This window comes from Lissotriton vulgaris, chromosome 10 (assembly GCF_964263255.1).
Source record: "Lissotriton vulgaris chromosome 10, aLisVul1.2, whole genome shotgun sequence".
In the NCBI taxonomy this organism is placed as follows: Eukaryota; Metazoa; Chordata; class Amphibia; order Caudata; family Salamandridae; genus Lissotriton; species Lissotriton vulgaris.
This window is the reverse complement of record NC_141698.1, coordinates 39,142,155-39,161,047: the sequence shown is the minus strand read 5'-3', so window position 1 is coordinate 39,161,047 and position 18,893 is coordinate 39,142,155. Positions and strand designations below refer to the sequence as shown.

General features: G+C 44.7%; 1 protein-coding gene across 1 annotated transcript; it reads left to right on the top strand.

The window, feature by feature from the left end:
• Positions 1 to 961: 961 nt before the first annotated feature.
• LOC147684470 (olfactory receptor 1f45-like) lies at positions 962 to 1,864 on the top strand. Its single transcript, XM_086942351.1, has one exon. It carries the CDS (start codon positions 962 to 964, stop codon positions 1,862 to 1,864), a length of 903 nt encoding a protein of 300 aa, XP_086798477.1.
• Positions 1,865 to 18,893: the final 17,029 nt, after the last annotated feature.

Here is an 18,893-nt window from a genome sequence, read left to right as displayed (position 1 = left end):
GTGCAAGGGAACCTTTACCCCTACTAATACTGCAGGCCTTATTTTGATTTTGGTGATCCGATGGACCACCAAACCCAGGGTGGTAGTGATGCGGCTGCCGGCACACTGGTGGTCCAACCGCCCTATTACAAGTTCAGTGGCTGTACAGCCATGGGACTGCTGCTGCCACCAGGGATCCATGATTCCTGGTGGTCTTGCAGTGGTCTGAGGCCCCTAATAGGCTGGTGGTGCCGCCGCAGCACCACCAAGAATATTAGGAATTTCCTCACCACCACAGTTTATATAGCCGTGAACCCACCATGAAAAGAGTAGTGGCGAGGAGACAAAGGCAAGGCCTCTGCACCAGAGAGTCCATGCAGAGGGGAACATAGTGTGCTACCCTGTATGAATGAATGCCCAGTTCCTGCAGGGAATGAACTTAACAATCCATGCTCTGCAGGAACATGCAATGGCGTTCCCATTGGGGTGCCTTGTTAGGGCTGACATATGAGCCTTAGCACTGCACTGCCTTGGGCCAGTCGCTGCCGGACCACCTGACCTGGATTCCAGTCAGAATCCAGCAGGCAGTCATGTTATTGCTACAGCGTTGTGAGCAGGGGGGCGCTGGTGTGGCGGCCCGCTGCCACACGACCAAAGTCATAATAAGGCCCTGTATCTTTTTTATTTTTAGACACGGTGTAGTCACTTTTAGGACTTATCATCAGAAAATCCGAAAAGTTTCTTTGCTGTATTTCAAAATAGAAAAGACATATCATTAAAGGGGTGGAAGTTCTCTTGCACCTGTATTAAAACAATTAAACTAAGCATCTAAAAAACTTTAGAGCTTTGTGTAGTAATGAGGTGAGAGTATGTCTTTTGTTTAACATATTGGTAACTTTTCAATGCTGAATGTTCTTAACTCTGTTGCTTAAAATATGATTTCACTTTTTGCACACAGCTGTTTGGAGATAAAAGAATGGGCATGGAGAACCAGACCAGAGTGATCTACTTTATTCTCCAGGGCCTATCAGACCATCCAAAGCATCAGACTGCACTCTTTGCCCTGTTTCTAACAATTTACCTTGTTGGGATAGTAAGCAACAGTGCCATCATGGCAGCCATTGCTACTGACTCAAAGCTTCATAGCCCCATGTATTACTTCATTTGGAGCCTGTCACTAGTGGACATATGCATATTGACAGATATTTTGCCCCAGCTGCTGGTCAGCACCATCTCACAGAGGAAGACCATCCCGTACTCACGCTGCATTGCACAGTTGTATGTCTTTATTTTTATGGAGACCATTAACAGTCTGCTGCTTGGGGCAATGGCCTATGACCGATATGTTGCCATCTGTAGGCCCTTGCATTACTTTAGAGCAATGAGCAAGAATGTGTGCACTCTATTGGTGGCAGGTTCCTGGATAGGTGGTTTCCTGAATTCTTTTCTATACAGTATGATGATCGTCACACTGTCATTTTGTTCATCCAACCTGATCCAGAGCTACTTTTGTGACGTGTCTGCACTTCTGAAGCTCTCTTGCTCAGACACCACCATCATTGATATCCTGATTTTCACAGTGGGCACGCTCCTAATCCTGGCTTCTATTGTCCCTATAGTGATCTCATACATCCGTATCATCTCAACCGTATTGAGTATCCGCTCAAGCGAGGGGAGGAGAAAAGCCTTCAGCACCTGCTCTTCACACCTCATTGTTGTCAGCTTGTACTACGTGACCATTATATTCACTGAATACCAGCCTAGCTCCAGCTACCTGCTTGAGAGGAAGAAAGCAGTAACTGTGATGTACGCCATTGTCCCCATGCTGAACCCTTTCATATACAGCCTAAGAAATGAACAGATGAAAAAAGCTTTGAAGAAGTAATGTGCAGATGCATCTTCTTTTGCAAGTTCTAAAGACACTGACTTTGTTTCTGATTTATAAACTAAACCTAGTGTAGATATTATTGAACTGAAAACCAAATTCTTCATCAATCTCTAAATTCCACCCAACTCAAACTCGTTTCTGAATAAAAAAGGGTGTTGCTGATACACAATCATGTTTTTTCCAATCTAATTTCAAATTTGAATTTCCTTTGTAAGACTCACTACCTCAGTTTCCCTTTGTTTCCTCTGCCATGTTTTCACTTTTTCTGTATGTGTTACTGTTTTACGTCAATGAGACAACTATTCACTTGTCAGTGGTTTGTAATTGTTATTGGTTCACTTATTACTGAAATTAGACTAAACAGAGTTTTGTCTCACCCCAAAGCTTTTTGTTGCTTACCTTTAGTCCTTACAGGAGGCTCCATTATTGTCACTAATCCTTGTGCAGGTTGTGTGACATGCTCTTTTTGGTTTCACTTGAAGGTGTTTCCTTACTGATGCAGCAATAATAGTTGTCTTGCTAACAGTCAATACTCCCTTGATGCAAAAAGCCACCTAATATTGTGCTTGCAAGTATATTGTTTGGTATCTTTCATTTCCTGATGAGCTGAGACATATGTAAAGCAAAGATCCTCCACAGGTGATAACACCCTCTAACTTTAGGCAACTTCTTTTGTATTTTACTCAGCTTCTAATGTCCTTTTTAGGGTCCATTTTTAAGTCAGAATAGTTTCTCTTTGACTGCACTTCTCCAGCAATACACTGTACCAGTGCCAACCATCACCTGCAGAGGTGTGGTACAAGCTAAAAATAAAGAAATATGCCCCAGTTTAAAAAGTATTATAAGGATTAAAGATAAAAGGAAAGGATAAACTGTAGATGTCTTTTATGGTGCTGGTGACTTTGGAGGACAGGGTCCTCACAGAAGAGTTTGGAGCCACTCAGGTAAGGGATAAGTTCATTATTAGAAGTTAGTCTCTTAGGTTATGGCACCAGCAGGTGGGTTATGTTAGGGCTCCATCCTGTCTCCAACTGACCTATCTCTTATCTCCTAGTTTCCACTCCACACCACTCACCAACATTCTATCACATAGTCCACTCTCAGCATTCCGAAAATCAGCCCAGAATTGCATATAATGGGGACATACAGACTGCTGCACATCTCCCTTTATTAAAAACAACAAAACCAAGAACAGACATTCCTTTGTATATAAAATACAAGGACAATCATTGACAATCACTCATCTCCAACATGTCTCGCTAATATATTCCTGCAACTACAACCTTTTAAGCTCTCCTACACCCACTCAGACACCATAAGACAACAAACAGCCATCACAGAAATTCTGTAAAGGGGCACAGCTCAATTCAAACAAAGAAACAAGACAACAACTAGATTGTGACTCCTTTGCACATTGGCCCAAGATGTAAAAGCCTTGAGGCCTCCTCGGACATGAAGCCCCAAACACCATGGCTGCACACTCGTAATGATACTATAAAACATTTATGCATTGCAGGACACATTGTCACAGATGCTCAACCACATCATCCAGGGAACAGAACACACTAAATTCCTTCAATAACATTCTATTACACTCTCAGCTTTCCTAGACAACACCTGAGAATTACAGGAAATGCGGACTCAGAGGATAATACATGTGCACTAAATAAATGCATAACACACTGATGAGTAGATGTTGTGAAGTTAAAAGTCCTGAACAGATGTGCAGCTGTACCATCATGCAATGTTCTCCTTTGTCCTGAGGTTGCCTGTTTTTTTTAGGTCTGGCCCTAAAGAAAGCCTTAGTTGTTTTGCTAGACTATTGTTTTTCTAAAAAAAAAAAAGTCATGCACATAATACACAGCGAGTGGAGGGATTTCAGTCAGTGGGTTTCATCCACTGAGCTGTTAATCAGTAATTCAACTTTTGCTTCCACCCACTTAGTGCATACCACATGAAGAAAGGACAGTGGGCCAAGGTTGAACAGCATGTGGAGAATCAGACTGGCACTTAATAAATGCCATTTGATAAGGGTCCACAGAGGGAGTTCTTATGTAGTCAACTAGAGCTAAACAGTGGAGCAATGTTTGGTAATGTTCTACACACAGGAGGCTGAGTCCTCATATTTGCCTGTAAGAGGTGAGTTTAGAAATGTTCAGCCTGGGCCTTATGATCCCCCATATGAAGGATTTGATATCCTTGTCAATTTTCCACAGTACATAGGTTCAAAACATCAGGGATAACATACCCAGGACATATATGGAGCATGGCACTACCACAATTTTGACCTCCTGCACCCTACCCCAAAGGGATATGTTCAGATGTGTCCATTTAGCATAGACCAGCTTCATTTTGGCAATAAGTGGGTTGAGGTTGTCCTCTACTATCCGCTATAGATCACTATTGAAGTAAACATCCAAATATTTCAGGCGATATGCCTTCCGCTGACATTTATAGTCTGCTATGGCCAGAAGAGTGACATATTCTCACTTTTACTTCAGTTAACCCAGTAACCCAAAATCTCAGAGAATGCTGTGATGGTAGACATGGGGGTCAGTTGTGATGAGGCAGGTCGGGAAGGCTGAGCAAGATATCATCAGCATTTAACAGGTTTTTGGAGATGTCCGCTGGACTAAGAATCCCTGTGATCTGTGGGTTTTGCCAGATAACAACCGTCAGGGGCTCCAGGGCATGAAGTAACAGATGGGGAGAAAGAGGGCACCCTGGTGCCCCTACGGAACTCAGAAGGAGTGAGAAAGAAATCCTCTGCACTGGAGCCATTGGTGTATCATATAGCCATTTAACCTTGGAGCTAAAATCATCTCCAAGTCTCTGGAGTGTTCAGAACATATATGGCCAATCAATCTGATTGAATGCCCTTTTGGCATTCAATGAAAGGGCAATCCTTTCCTCCTGAGAGTCCTTTGAGCGAGGATTTGTAATCTCAACACAAAGTAACCAGTTTTAGGCAAGAAGGTTATTATCCTCAATTTTACAACATAGTATTTGTAATCAGATCACAATCGAGAAAGTGTTGCTTTTTTTGTTCTTATTTTCAGGACTGTTCCAGTGTTTTCAATCATCTAATGACTGCTAATAGTACATATATATTGCATCCAGGAGCCAATATGTCCAGGCTAGTTTGAGACAACCATGGTCTCACCTCAAATCAGGGCTAGACCCAGGAGTCTTTATTTTGGATAGGAAGGTCCTCAGTAATAATAAAATTAATGTAGGCTTTAGGGAGGCAGGTTGTGAACACAGCTACCAATTGTAAATGCTAAATATAAATATCTGCTAGAGAAACTGACATTTGAGGGGAGCAGTTTTATAGTGTCAGTGGTGTTTTAGTGTGTTCCATATATATAGAGTTGCTCTCCACCTAAAGCTTGGAAACCACATTTTTTGTTTTGCAAATAACTTTTACACCATTGGATGAAACTTCACAAAACGACTTCAGCTTCTTTCCAACAGGGTTCGGGATGATCAGCAAAGTGGGGGCTGTGAAAACTGGAGTGTCCCAAAACATTTTTTCCTATGTTAATTTACATAAGAAATTTTGGGAAGGGATACTGAAAATAATGGTTAAACAGAATTACACCACATTTAGAAGAAAGTTAAAAGTTATGCTTTTCATTAATCACTAAAAAACCAAATGTTAAAGTGGCGTTATAGTTATATATTGTTAAAGATCTTATCTTACATTGAAAAAATGTTCGATATACCCTGAAAATCCCCGGTTAAAGTTAAAGTGATGGTATAGTTAGGTAAGTAATACCATTTTAGCTTCTGTTTAAAAACTCCTAGAAATTATCTGAAAAAAATAAAGGTAAAAACACGGTTATAGTTAGGTGCACTGATAACATAAAGACTAACATTTAAAAACAAAAGAATCACTAAAATTCACCAGTTACACTGACCTACTAGTTACTTGCTCCCGACAATGCACTGCTTATGATCTCACATATCACATTACTCATGATGACATGTTACATGACATCGTTGATGACAACACTGATTACATTTCAAATGACTTTAATGATGACAATTTATTTTGTTTTTACATGTTATTTTATATATTATAACAGCACCTAACTATAATGTCACATTACTTTTGTTTTTTCAGTAGATATATGTATAGCTACATATCCCCCAGCGGATGTCATCACTGAGTAGTTAGGACTATGTTTCAATAGAAAAACAGTTTTTAGATTGCTAATATCTTTGGCACCAGTTATTGAATCTTCATAAAACATTTCAAAACAAAAGTTCATCCATTCCAGCTCATTTCTGTAAAGATTTTGGGTTATCCATCAAGCAGGGGCAAAGAAAAAGAGGAGTCCAAAAACCCATTATCCCCATTAATTTTTACTTAGGAAAATTAGACACAGCTATATCAAAAACGACTGAACGAAATTATACAAAATTTGCAAGAAATCTAAATCTTGGTCCAGAAAAGGTGAATTTTATGATTTGTGGTAATTATGTTCAGTAGTTTTAAAGATAATAAGGATAAAAAATAAAGACAGTTTATGCCGCGGACAATCTACTGAGCAAAGAGATGATTCAATACCACCACATCAATAAAGATGTGATGGCGGACATTTTAACTATAACTCTGCCCTCTAAAATGCAATCTTCTCGTAAATGATGTCTTTTGATATGTCATGAGTTTTGCTATGAATTGTATAATTTAACATGCAATACATGATGTAATATGAAAGGATATAGTCAGTACACGGAGATGGTGTGAGTTATAAGTACTCTAGTCTGGCTGCTAGTAAGTTTTGGACAGGAGTAAATTATAACTAAGTTATGACTAAAAAGTTATTACTATTACTTTTAAATTTTGAATTTTTGTGTAGTTTAAGTTGGTTTCGTATAGAAATAGTACATGAAGTGTTCCAATCTATTAATAATCTAGAGCACTTGTTTTTTACATTAAATGTGTATCTTTTTAAAAAATGTGTTTCTAATAATACAATATTAATGTTTTTTACTATGGTATTTACTATGGTAAATTTTGTTTTGGTACGATTGTACTTCTGCGATAGGTTAAAATTCATTATGAACCTCAGCGTTGTCTGCATGATCATTTTGCTCTCAATAGCGAAAGGTGTGTCTTGTAGTTTCATAGTACATGGTAAGTTAATAATAGACTATGCAATTACATATACTCTGCCATATGTCATTATGGCGGGAGAGAGAGATTTGACCACGTATTGTAAGCTTGTTGTGGCTCACCAGTGTTCTCCCCAACAGTCTTAGTTTTACTTTTTGCCTTAGTTGTCCTCCTGTTTCCTCTTCAGACTATTGTTTTGCTTGGTCATGTTCACCTTGTAAGAAGAAAATCCCCAAACAAACTTAAAATTAAAAAAATTGTTGTTTTCAGAACTAACCAAATGACTCAAAAGATAAAGATCTTCTACCAATATTAACCATATTTTTTCAGGTATGAGAAATAATACATTGTATTTCATATAGACATAAATGGTAGGTGTGAGACGGAAAAACCCTTCAGTTACACTGCTATGTCGTGGTTTAGAACATTTACAGGTCATCATCATGGAACACTGTGGAAAAACAAATAAATTATATGTGAAAAATGTAAATATAATCTTCCAAGTAGCATTGTTTTTCTTTAGATGTCCTCCTTCTCTCTGTTCAATTAGTTTAATTCTCCTCTCTCTGTAGTACAATTTCATGTTTTGATTCTTCGGGTATTTTTGTTTAGGTATTTTGTTCAATGTGGGAAAATCTGTTTTGGAAAAGACATAAAGAAGTAATAGATACCATAGTAATTGTCCAAATGCAAATTTTATTTATTTTCCTGCAATATTTTTTCATAAAGAAATGTACCTGTTTTATTTCGAAAAATGTAGATGGAAGTGATGATGTATAATTTTTAGTTTCTCAGTTATTTCTTTAAAGAAGGATTTGAACTCTATTACTTTCCAACAATCTCTATGGTTGGTGGTAATATTTAGTAGTACTGAAGTTTGTTTATTGACTACTTCTTGTTATTAAAAAAATTCACATAATTGTTTAAATTAGTTTTTTTTCTTTTCTATTTCTTTAAATTCTTTTTCAGTGTCATGAGACCAGAAATGTGTGGTTCACATGCCATTCTAATACTTTTTAAATGTCATTGCTGCAAACTAGCTTATTTTTGCACCTCATTTTGGGTTTTGATAACAGTGTTCTACTTTAGTAGCCCAAATTGTATTCATGCCAATAATTGTACTCCTTTCAAAATTAACTTGTTGGTATGATCTAGTTTCCTAATGGCCAACCATCTAATTCTTAATATATTTATTTGTGTGTCTTTGTGCTCCTTATTCTTGTATGTAAGTGTATGTGCAAGATGATGAGGGGTTGGCTGGTTGAGCACAGTTTAATTCTTTGGTCCAGACACTATTGTAATAAAATAGGCATTTGCAAACTGTTTGGTGCAGGGCCGCGCCGCTCTATGTCAAAAGAAAAGGGCAGGAATGCACCGTATTTATGAGATATGATGCATTCCTGTCCTTATTACTGCCCTGGCATTCAAATGGCTGCCATGCGCCAAGGCAGGCACTGTGTATGCATGTAAATCAGGTTGTTTTTGTCAAGTAGGGAACATCTTCCCTCACAAACTCAACCCTTACACCACCCCTGGGGGCCATAGGCTTTTGACGCATTTCTAGGTTTACAGCTTGTTGTAAATCTGGGAATGTGTCCAATGCCATGGGCGTTACGTGGGAATACCCACTGTAACGCCCATGGCCTGCCTTACCATCGCAGTGTGAGGCAACGGAGCGACTTGCTTTGCGTTTGCTCACACCATATCTACGAGGCCATGAAAAGCCATGCAGGTTGGCTGTCTGTGGGTAACCCCAGTGCGTCCCCGATACGTTGTTAAAAGTCACATTCTGGCAGCGCACTGTGCTTGTAAATAAGCCCCTAGGTGTTGAAATTGATTTAGGTTTGAAAAGAGTTTAACTAAAATGGATTGGTGAGAGAGGTTTGAAATGGAATCAGTTACTCTCACTACTTTCCTATGTATGTAATTGTGACCATCCCCACTTTTAGTTATCTAATGTGACAGCAATGATATAGGACACTTAACTGGAGTTAGATTGGAAATTGAGATGAAGGAGACATATTCCATTTTAAGTAAGTATGGGCGAAATTTGCAAATTCGCGTTCCGCGAATTTGCGTGAAATCAAATTCGCAATCCGCAAAATCCGCAAATTCATGCGAATTTGTGGATTTTTGTTTTTTTGCATGTTTGCAGGGTTTTTTGCGTGTTCGTGGGGTTTTTTGGGTGTTCGCGGGGCTTTCTGCGTGTTCGCGGGCCGCTTGCATGGCGAAGTTACCCATGCGGTCGTGTATGGGCCCAGCACCCTCTGGTTCACCACTGCAGCCCTCTGGTTCATCACTGACACCCTCTGGTTCACCCCTGCCACCCTCTGGTTCACCCCTGCCACCCTCTGGTTCACCACTGCCACTCTCTGGTTCACCCCTGCCACCCTCTGGTTCAGCACTGTCACCCTCTGGTTCACCACTGTCACCCTCTGGTTCATCACAGCACCGCTGGTTCACCACTGCCACCCTCTGGTTAACCACTGTCACCCTCTGGCTCAGCACTGCCACCCTCTGGTTCACCAATGCCACCCTCTGGTTCACCCCTGCCACCCTCTGGTACAGCACTGTCACCCTCTGGTTTACCACTGCCACCCTCTGGTTTACGACTGCCACCCTCTGGTTCATCACAGCACCTCTGGTTCACCCCTGCCACCCTCTGGTACAGCACCGTCACCCTCTGGTTCACCACTGCCACCATCTGGTTCAAGACTGCCACCCTCTGGTTCATCACAGCACCTCTGGTTCACCACTGCCATCCTCTAAGTTAACCACTGTCACCCTCTCTTTCAGCACTGCACCCTCTTGTTCACCACTGCCACCCTCTGGTTCACCCCTGCCACCCTCTGGTTCACCACTGCCACCCTCTGGTTGATCACAGCACCCTCTGGTTCACCCCTGCCACCCTCTGGTACAGCACTGTCACCCTCTGGTTCACCACTGCCACCCTCTGGTTCACGACTGCCAAACTCTGGTTCATCACAGCACCTCTGGTTCATCACAGCACCCTCTGGTTCAGCACTGCCACCCTCTGGTTCACCTCTGCCACTCTCTGGTTCACCACTGCCACCCTCTGGTTCACCACTGCCACCCTCTGGTTCACCCCTGCCACCCTCTGGTTCACCCCTGCCACCCTCTGGTTCACCCCTGCCACCCTCTGGTTCAGCACTGCCACCCTCTGGTTCACCCCTGCCACCCTCTGGTTCACCCCTGCCACCCTCTGGTTCATCCCTGTCACCCTCTACTTCATCACTGCCACCCTCTGGTTCACCACTGCCACCCTCTACCGAGACCTTTTGTGACGGAGCGGTAGCACAAAAGATGCGCCATGGTGCTGGGTATTCACAACGTGATGCATCTGAGAGATGCGCCACGTTGTAAAGCCCTGCACCATCAGGAGGCGTTCCGGCGCAGGGGAGTGCGTTCCTGCGCAGGAACGCCTCCTAAAAGTGGCTGAGTGAAATCTACAAGAATTTCCTCAGTCACTTTTAGGCCAATGCTGCGTCAAAACCATACGCCTGCTTGAAGCAGGCGCAAGGCTTGATGCAGCATTAGGGAGATAGGGCACCCCAGACCATTGCTGGAGCTGCGTCGCAGCTCCAGCAATGCGCTGCTTTTACGGCACAGATGCGTGACGCATCTGTGCTGTTTTTGCCGCATGGTGCACCGCATTGTAAATGCGGCGCACCATGGGTGGCGGAGCTGCAGTGCACAATAACTGGCGCATCCCTGAGGATGCGCCAGTTATTGTAAATCTGCCCCTATACATTTAGCCAACGAGGGAGCACTTACTGATTAGACAATAGAAAGTACTCCAGTTGAGTAGAGGTATTGCACAAAAAGGTGGCATCTTCATGGACAAACACGCAGGGCGGGATTCATTCTGCCCCCTGTTAGACTCGGTTTTTGTGCCCTTCTGCCCTCTGTTAGACTCGTTTTTCCCTTGTTTTTCTGCCCTTCTGCCCTCTGTTAGACTAGTTTTTCCCTTATTTTTCTGCCCTTCTGCCCCCTGTTAAACTCGTTTTTTGTGCCCTACTGCCCTCTGTTAGACTCATTTTCCCTTGTTTTTCTGCCCTTCTGCCCTCTGTTAGACTCGTTTTTTGTGTGCTTCTGCCCTCTGTTATTCCCTTGGTTTTGTGCCCTTCTGCCCTCTGTTAGACTCGTTTTTAGTGCCCTCCTGCCCTCTGTTAGACTCGTTTTTGTGCCTTTCTTCCCTGTTAGACTCGTTTTTTGTGCCCTTCTGCCCTCTGTTAGACTCGTTTTTCCCTTGTTTTTCTGCCTTTCTGCCCTTTGTTAGACTGCTTTTTGTACCTTTCTGCCCTCTGCATCACCACATCATCACTCAGCGCTACCCCAGCATCACTCAGCACCACCACATTATCACTCAGAACCACCACAGCACCACTCAGCACCACCACAGCACCACTCAGAACCACCACAGCACCACTTAGAACCACCACAGCACCACTCAGCACCACCACAGCACCACTCAGCACCACCCCAGCATCACTCAGCACCACCACAGCATCACTCAGCACCACCACAGCATCACTCAGCACCACCACAGCATCACTCAGCACCACCACAGCATCACTCAGCACCACCACAGCATCACTCAGAACCACCCCAGCATCACTCAGCACCACCCCAGCATCACTCAGCACCATCCCAGTATCACTCAGCACCACCACAGTACCACTCAGCATCACCACAGCACCACTCAGCACCACCACAGCACCACTCAGCGCCACCCCAGCATCAATCTGCGCAACCATTCAACAACAACTGGTTCAAATATGTTCTCTCAATGTTCAAACTTTATTACAAATGTCACAAAAAGATAGTAATATTACACTTCTGTTCTTGGATTTTCGTCACAATAAAATACACTGATCATAATCTTCACAAAAGTTATTTACAAAAGTTTAAGCTATTGCCATTATAAATTAAAATCACTTTTATTTAAGTATTAATTATTTAAAAAAATGAAAAGCCATTGTAATTTGTAATATCAATACAGCTAAGTCACGTAAATACAAAACATGTTGCATTACAAATGCTATAGGTGTCACAATTGCGAAAGTTATAACTATTGGTATTGTAAATGAAAAAGCTATTAATTTAGCTATTTTCAAAACCAACACATAAATTAAAAAAATTGTCATTTACAAGACCAATAGCTCAAACTTCCCTAATGCGAGACCTATTGCATTGCAAATGCTTGTTTTTATATCTGTCAGTGCTTACTGTTGAGGTTTAATTTTCGTGACAGCGCCTCATTGCCTACTTGTAACTACTCTCTGACCCTGCTTCAAGGGTCAGAGCAGGGTCAGAGAATAGTTGCAAGCAGACAACGAGGCGCCAGGAAGCACATACAGGCTTACAGAAGCAGGTGCCCAAGTTGAAGTTAATTTCTTTGTAACCCTTTTGTAAAAGGTTACAAAAAATTAGCTTCAACTTTTGCACCTGCTGCTGTAACCCTGTAAGTGCTTGGCTGAAAATTCGTCCCCGCTGATTCGTGGATTTTACCGCGATTTCGCGAGATTCGCGGATCACGGAATCGCGGAAAACCCGCAAATTCCGCGAGCGGAACGAATTTTCAGCCCATGCTTAATTTTAAGGTACAATATTCTGAACACAAACTTTGTGTTCTCAAATATTTGTCAGAGACAAAAGTCGAAGTGGTCTACTGTAGATGCTGCTAGCATTGAAAATGCTCAAACACATGAGAACATGATAGTGTCTGAATTTGTGATCATAAAATATCTTCCATTATTCATTTAAATATAAGATATGGCAATGAGGCACTGACCCTGCTTGCAGGCCAGGTCGCTCCTCACGCCACACAGCTCCACCGGTTTGCCTGTGACTTCCCCCTACGGTGCCGCTGAGCTGCGAGTTCGATCAGGCTGCTGACTGCTGTGCCCCATTGGTTTGTGCTCCACTGTTTTCTCTGCCTGTGTTATCGTGTATTTTAATTTCTGCCCCTCTGACTGTTGACTTTTGTGCTGCTTTGCCACTGCTCTTGCGTCCTGCCCGTCTCCACCCCTCTACCCCTTTTTTCTTCTGTATCCCGGCTCCCGCTTCCCGCCACTGCTCCCCTGCGGCTCCGCCTCCTTGCCACCCCACTCCCGCCTCCCAGCTGCTCTTCCCTCCCCCCCCCCACCTTAAATGGCAGCCGTTGCGCCGGCGCGCTGCTGGCATACCAGAGGCAAGCGTGTCTGCGCCCATCCGTGCCAGGACAGCGCCAGAACCCCTGGACGCCACAACACCAGACTCCGATACAACACCAACATCCTCCACGCTCTCAACACCGGCCGAGACCACCGCTGTTTCCAGGCCGCCTGAAACGCACCCACAGACCCTTCTCCTGCCACACCTGCAACTTCACCTGCAACAGAAGTACCAAACCTCCAAGGACCGCACCCAACCACCTTCGCTGCATTGTCCTCATCACCCGCTCTGCATGCAAACACGTCATCGATCTCTGGAACCTGCTCGACACTTCCGCCCCAGACGTTGCCTTCCTGACCGAGACCTGACGGAATGACTCCTCGGCACCCGACATCGCCATAGCCATCCCGGATGGCTACAAAATCACCCACAGGGATTGTGCAAACTGAATTGGAGGAGGCATAGCCGTCGTCCACAAATCCATCCTCCAGGTCTACACCCACGCAGACGACACCCTCAACACAGCCGAACATCTGCACTTTTGGATCCACACCGACCCCAACACCACCCTCAGAGAAACACTCGTCTACAGACCCCCCGGCCCCGGGCTCCATTCAGCGACACCATCGCTGACCTCACCAGCACCCGCGCACTCGCCTCCATGGACGACATCCTCCTCGAGGACCTGAACTTCCACCTCGAGAACAACAACGACACCAACACCGCCACCCTAATCGACAACCTCACCAACCTCGGCCTCAGACAACTCGTCACCAACCTCGGCCTCAAACAACTCGTCATCCAACCCACCCACACCGCCGGCCACACGCTTGACCCCATCTTCTCCACAAGCACCCACGTCGCCTTCATTTACATCACCGAACCCCACTAGACCGCCCACCGCTGCATCCACTTCACCTTGAAGAAACAAACCACGCACGACCACACCCAACAGATGCCTCGCCGCTGCTGGAGTAAAATCACCAAAGACCAGCTGACCCACACCCTCGCCCAGGACCCACCCATGACGCCACCGACCCAGACACCACCGCCCGTAACCTCAGACAGTGGATCGAAGACTGCGCCAACACTCAAGAAACCCTCCAGCAGCCACTCCAGCAAGAAAGCCACCTGGTTCACCGAAGAGCTCCTGACCTCCAAACGCACATGCCGGAAACTGGAGAAGAGATGGCTCTACGACCTCACACTGAACACCCGTGCAGCCCACAAGGACGCCACCCGCAGACATCACCAACTCATCAGAACAGCCAAGAGATCTTCCTTCAAAACCTGCCTGGACAACAACGCTCACGACAGCAAAGAGATATTCAGCATAGTGAAGGAACTCTCTAACCCCAGAGCCTGCACCAACGACATCCCACCCTCGCAAGATCTGTGGGACTCACTGGCCACCTTCTTCCATCGCAAGATCGCTGACATCCACGACAGCTTCAACAACCTCGACCGCCCGACTAAGACAGCCCCCAGCCCGAACGTCACCTGCACCAACCAGCTGACCTCCTTGTCCCACGTCAACGACGACGAGACCCGCAAGGTAATGAACTCCATCCACTCAGGGTCACCAACAGACCCCTGCCCACACCACGTATTCAACAAAGCAGACACAACCATCGCACCCCAACTACGGAAGGTCATCAACATCTCCTTCGAGACAGCGACATTCCCGGAAAGCTGGAAGCATGCCGAAATCAACGCCCTCCTCAAGAAACCCAAGGCGGATCCCAAGGACATCAAGAACTTCTGGCCCATCTCCCTGCTCCCTTTCCTGGCAAAGGTCATCGAGAAAATCGCCAACATGCAAGTGACCCGCCACCTCGAGGACAACATCTTAGACCCCTCCCAGTCAGGTTTCAGATGGAACCACAGCACAAGACAGCCCTCATCGCCGCCACAGACGTCATCAGACGCCAACTAGACAACGGAGAAATATCAGCCCTCATCCTCCTGGACCTGTCAGCCCCCTTCGACACGGTCTGCCACCGCACACTAAGGACACGCCTCCAAGAGCCAGAATCCAGGAGAAGGCCCTGGACTGGACCACGTCCTTCCTCTCCGGCAGAACCCAGAGAGACCACCTCCCACCCTTCTGATCCGAAGTCACACACATCATCTGCGGCATACCCCAGGGCTCAGCCCAACTCTGTTCAACATCTACTTGGCCCCCCTCACACAAGTGGCCCGACAGCGCAACCTGAACATCATCTCCTATGCCGACGACACCCAGCTCATCCTCTCCCGCACACCGCCAAAACCAACCTCCACGAGTGAATGAAGGCCGTCGCCAAGTGGATGAGGAGCAGCCGCCTGAAACTGAGCTCGGACAAGATGGAGGTCCTCATCCTCGGCCCCACCCCCTCTGCCTGGGACGACTCCTGGTGGCGGACCACACTGGGAACAGCACCAACACCTATGGACCACGCACGCAACCTAGGATTCATCCTCGAATCTTACCTCTCCATGTCGAACAGGTCACTCCACCTCCTCCTCCTTCTACAACACCCTCTGCATGCCCGCAGGATCTACAAGTGATCCCGACCGAAACCAGAAGAACGGTGACCCAGGCCCACATCAGCAGCAGACTGGACTACGGCAACGCACTCTATGCAGGAATCCCGGCCAAACACCTACGATGGCTACAATGCATCCAAAACGCCTCCGCCCGCCTGATTCTCAACATCCCTCGTCACAGCCACATCACCCCCCACCTAAGAGACCTGCACTGGCTTCCTGTCAACAAGAGGATCACCTTCAAGCTCCTTAACCACGCACACAAGGCACTCCACAGCACCGGACCAGCCTACCTGAACAGCAGACTCAGCTTCTACACCACGCCCGCCAGCTCCGCTCCGCCAGCCTCACCCTTGCCACCATCCCGCACATCCAACGAACAACCTCCGGTGGCAGATCCTTCTCCTTCCTCGCCGCCAAGACCTGGAACACCCTCCCCACCCATCTGCAGCAGACCCAAGACCTGCTCACCTTATGAAGACTCCTCAAGACCTGGCTCTTCGAGCAGCAGCAGCACCCCCTCCCCTCAGGGCCTTGAGACCCTCACGGGTGAGTAGTGCGCTCTACAAGTTTATTGATTGATTGATTTATTGATTTTGTCCTGGTGTTTTACATTTATCAACCTATAGAAACCATGGGCCAAATTCACAGAACTAACTTAAGACAAAATCCTAAACTTACTACTTTTGGCATTCACCGAAGTTAGGATTTTGTCTTAAGTTTGTCTTAAGACAAACTTAAGACAGACTTAAGTTAGGATTTTGTCTTAAGTCTGTCTTAAGTCTGTCTTAAGACAAACTTAAGACAAAATCCTAACTTCTGTGAATACCAAAAGTAGTAAGTTTAGGATTTTGTCTTAAGTTAGTTCTGTGAATCGCCCCCATATTTTCATTTAAAACCAAAGAACTTGAAAAGAAATTGAAAAATTTATAAATATGTTGTGTAAAAAAAAACCTTCTTTGAAGAGCCACCCTGTCTTATGCCTAAATGTATTTTGTCACATATACATTTTAATTTTTTACATTTCTATAAGTACCGCAGAACTTGCAAGATAATTTCAAGGTAGTACTGTGATACATCATGAGCATTAAAAAAAATAATGAAATCAATAAAAATACTTTCCCTAACTCTACAGAGTTTGCTAAACTGCCTTGTGTCGTCTAATACATCACTAAAACAGTAATACGCCATATTTCGCTTTAAAACACAGAACAAAGACAATGTGTGGTGCAAAAAAAATGGCTGCCTTTTTTATTTTTTAAGGGCTTTGATTAACCAATACTATTGCGTTTTCTCATCACCATGAAATGCAGTATGCCACACAGGCACCACAATACACCATGGCCTATATATATGGAAGTAAGATTTTTCACTTATTACTTGAAAGACACTGAATAAATTGAGATCAAATAACAAAAAGGACAACATGATCTATATTCCTGTATAATTTCATGTTAATCAGTTCAGCTATGTTGCCACTACGTTTGCTTAAAAATTCTATAAAAAGTTTTGGTGGAAAAACGTATTTTGGGAAACTTTCCTCCCAAAAGTTTAGCCACCTCAATTCCTTCCTTGAATATTGGTGCCCTGACCAATCAAGTGTGGTTCAAGAAAAGGGGAGGTCCCAAAAAAATTGATTCCTTAGGTGAATTCCCTTAGCAATCTTCTGTAGCAGCTACAGAAAAAACACCGACCTCGATAAAAAGTTAGAACTTTACTCAGCAATAGTGCTTCATAGGCCACGTTATGGGGGACTAGTCAGTCCTGACTGGCTGGACACAACCTGAACAATGTATTTTGTCAACCATTTGAGGACTCATAGATGTGATCCCTGCATCCCACGAAAAAACTGAAAAAAATATGAAGGGGCAGGGTGAGCACACATATTTTGACAGCTATTTTAGGACTAGGCACTTGGGCCAGTATTTGAAGGTCAGAAAAAGAGCACATCTAATTGTTGATAATATACTTTAGTCACAATGTAGATCATTTGTTGGTACTATTTTAATTTACGATTTGTTTTGTGGGCTAATGTGATTTTACCATGTGAAAAATCATGATCCTCTGCTGGAATTTGATTAACCATGTTTGAGAGAAAACTGTTTTGGCTCATGATTTTCGCATAAACATTACGAACGGTACCCCAGAAGATAAAATGCAAGCACATTTTCTATAGGTTCATACTTTCTTCCTCAGCTATGCATGACTGATTATAGGGTCGCCAGGGACAGGTCCTATGGCCAACCCCCCATACACACAAAGCTGAAGGCCATATGCCATGTTGGTTTGATTTTCTTTGAGGGGTTGGCCAAATGACCTTGAACTCAAGCCAGGCCTTTCGGCCAACCCCTCACCGGCGCCTCCAAAGCATGTGTGCAGCATAGGGTTGGACTACACGGGGGATGTTGGTCACAGGGCCTGGCCGCATACAGCTGCATTTTTTTTGTGTTCAAAATGTTAATGTTGTCACTGAAAAATTCACCTTACTATAATGTTACTTTAACCTATTTTTTAGTGAATTTGTAAAGGTCAAAGTAAATAATGCAAGTATGTGGCAGGGAGTTAGGTGCTCCTATGTAAACTATAAATAAACAAAGAAAGACACTCATTGGATGATGTCATTAGTGATGTCATCAATGATGCCACGTAAGCCATGTCACATAAAGTCACAGGGCCTTCTGTATTTTAACATGGAGGTGGCAATGTCGCCTTCCTCCCCAAGCCTAACTAAGCCCATTTGGCACTGAAAACCCCAGGGCCATATGATTTTTTAAAGGGGAAGGGGCCAAGCGCCCCCTCCACAAGACTTATTATGCCCTAGGGAACATTTCCCCCAGTGCAGTTTCTTTTTAATTAGAGGGGTGGCAGCTGTTTGGCCCCCTCCCGGAGCCTAATTAAGCCCTGGGGACCCCATCTTCAGGGCTGTTTTTTTAATAAAAGGATAGGAGGGCCAAGTGACCTCCCTCCCTGAGCCTTGTTAGGTCTTGGGGACCCCTCACCCCAGGGCCACTTCCTCAAATAATCTGGAGGTGGCAATACAGCTTCGTCCCAGGACCTTGATAGGTCCTGGGCACCCCTCCCCCAGGGCCATTAATAAAAAAAATGAGCTCCCCAGAGTCTCTTTCGGCAGTGGAGACCACATCCCCCAGGGCTGTACATTTAAGTTAATATAGGGCACTGTGGCCCTCCTCCAGAGCC

What these genes read in the sequence shown, in the direction of transcription:
- LOC147684470 (XM_086942351.1), top strand. Translation starts at nt 962, where the DNA reads ATGGAGAACCAGACCAGAGTGATCTACTTTATTCTCCAGGGCCTATCA.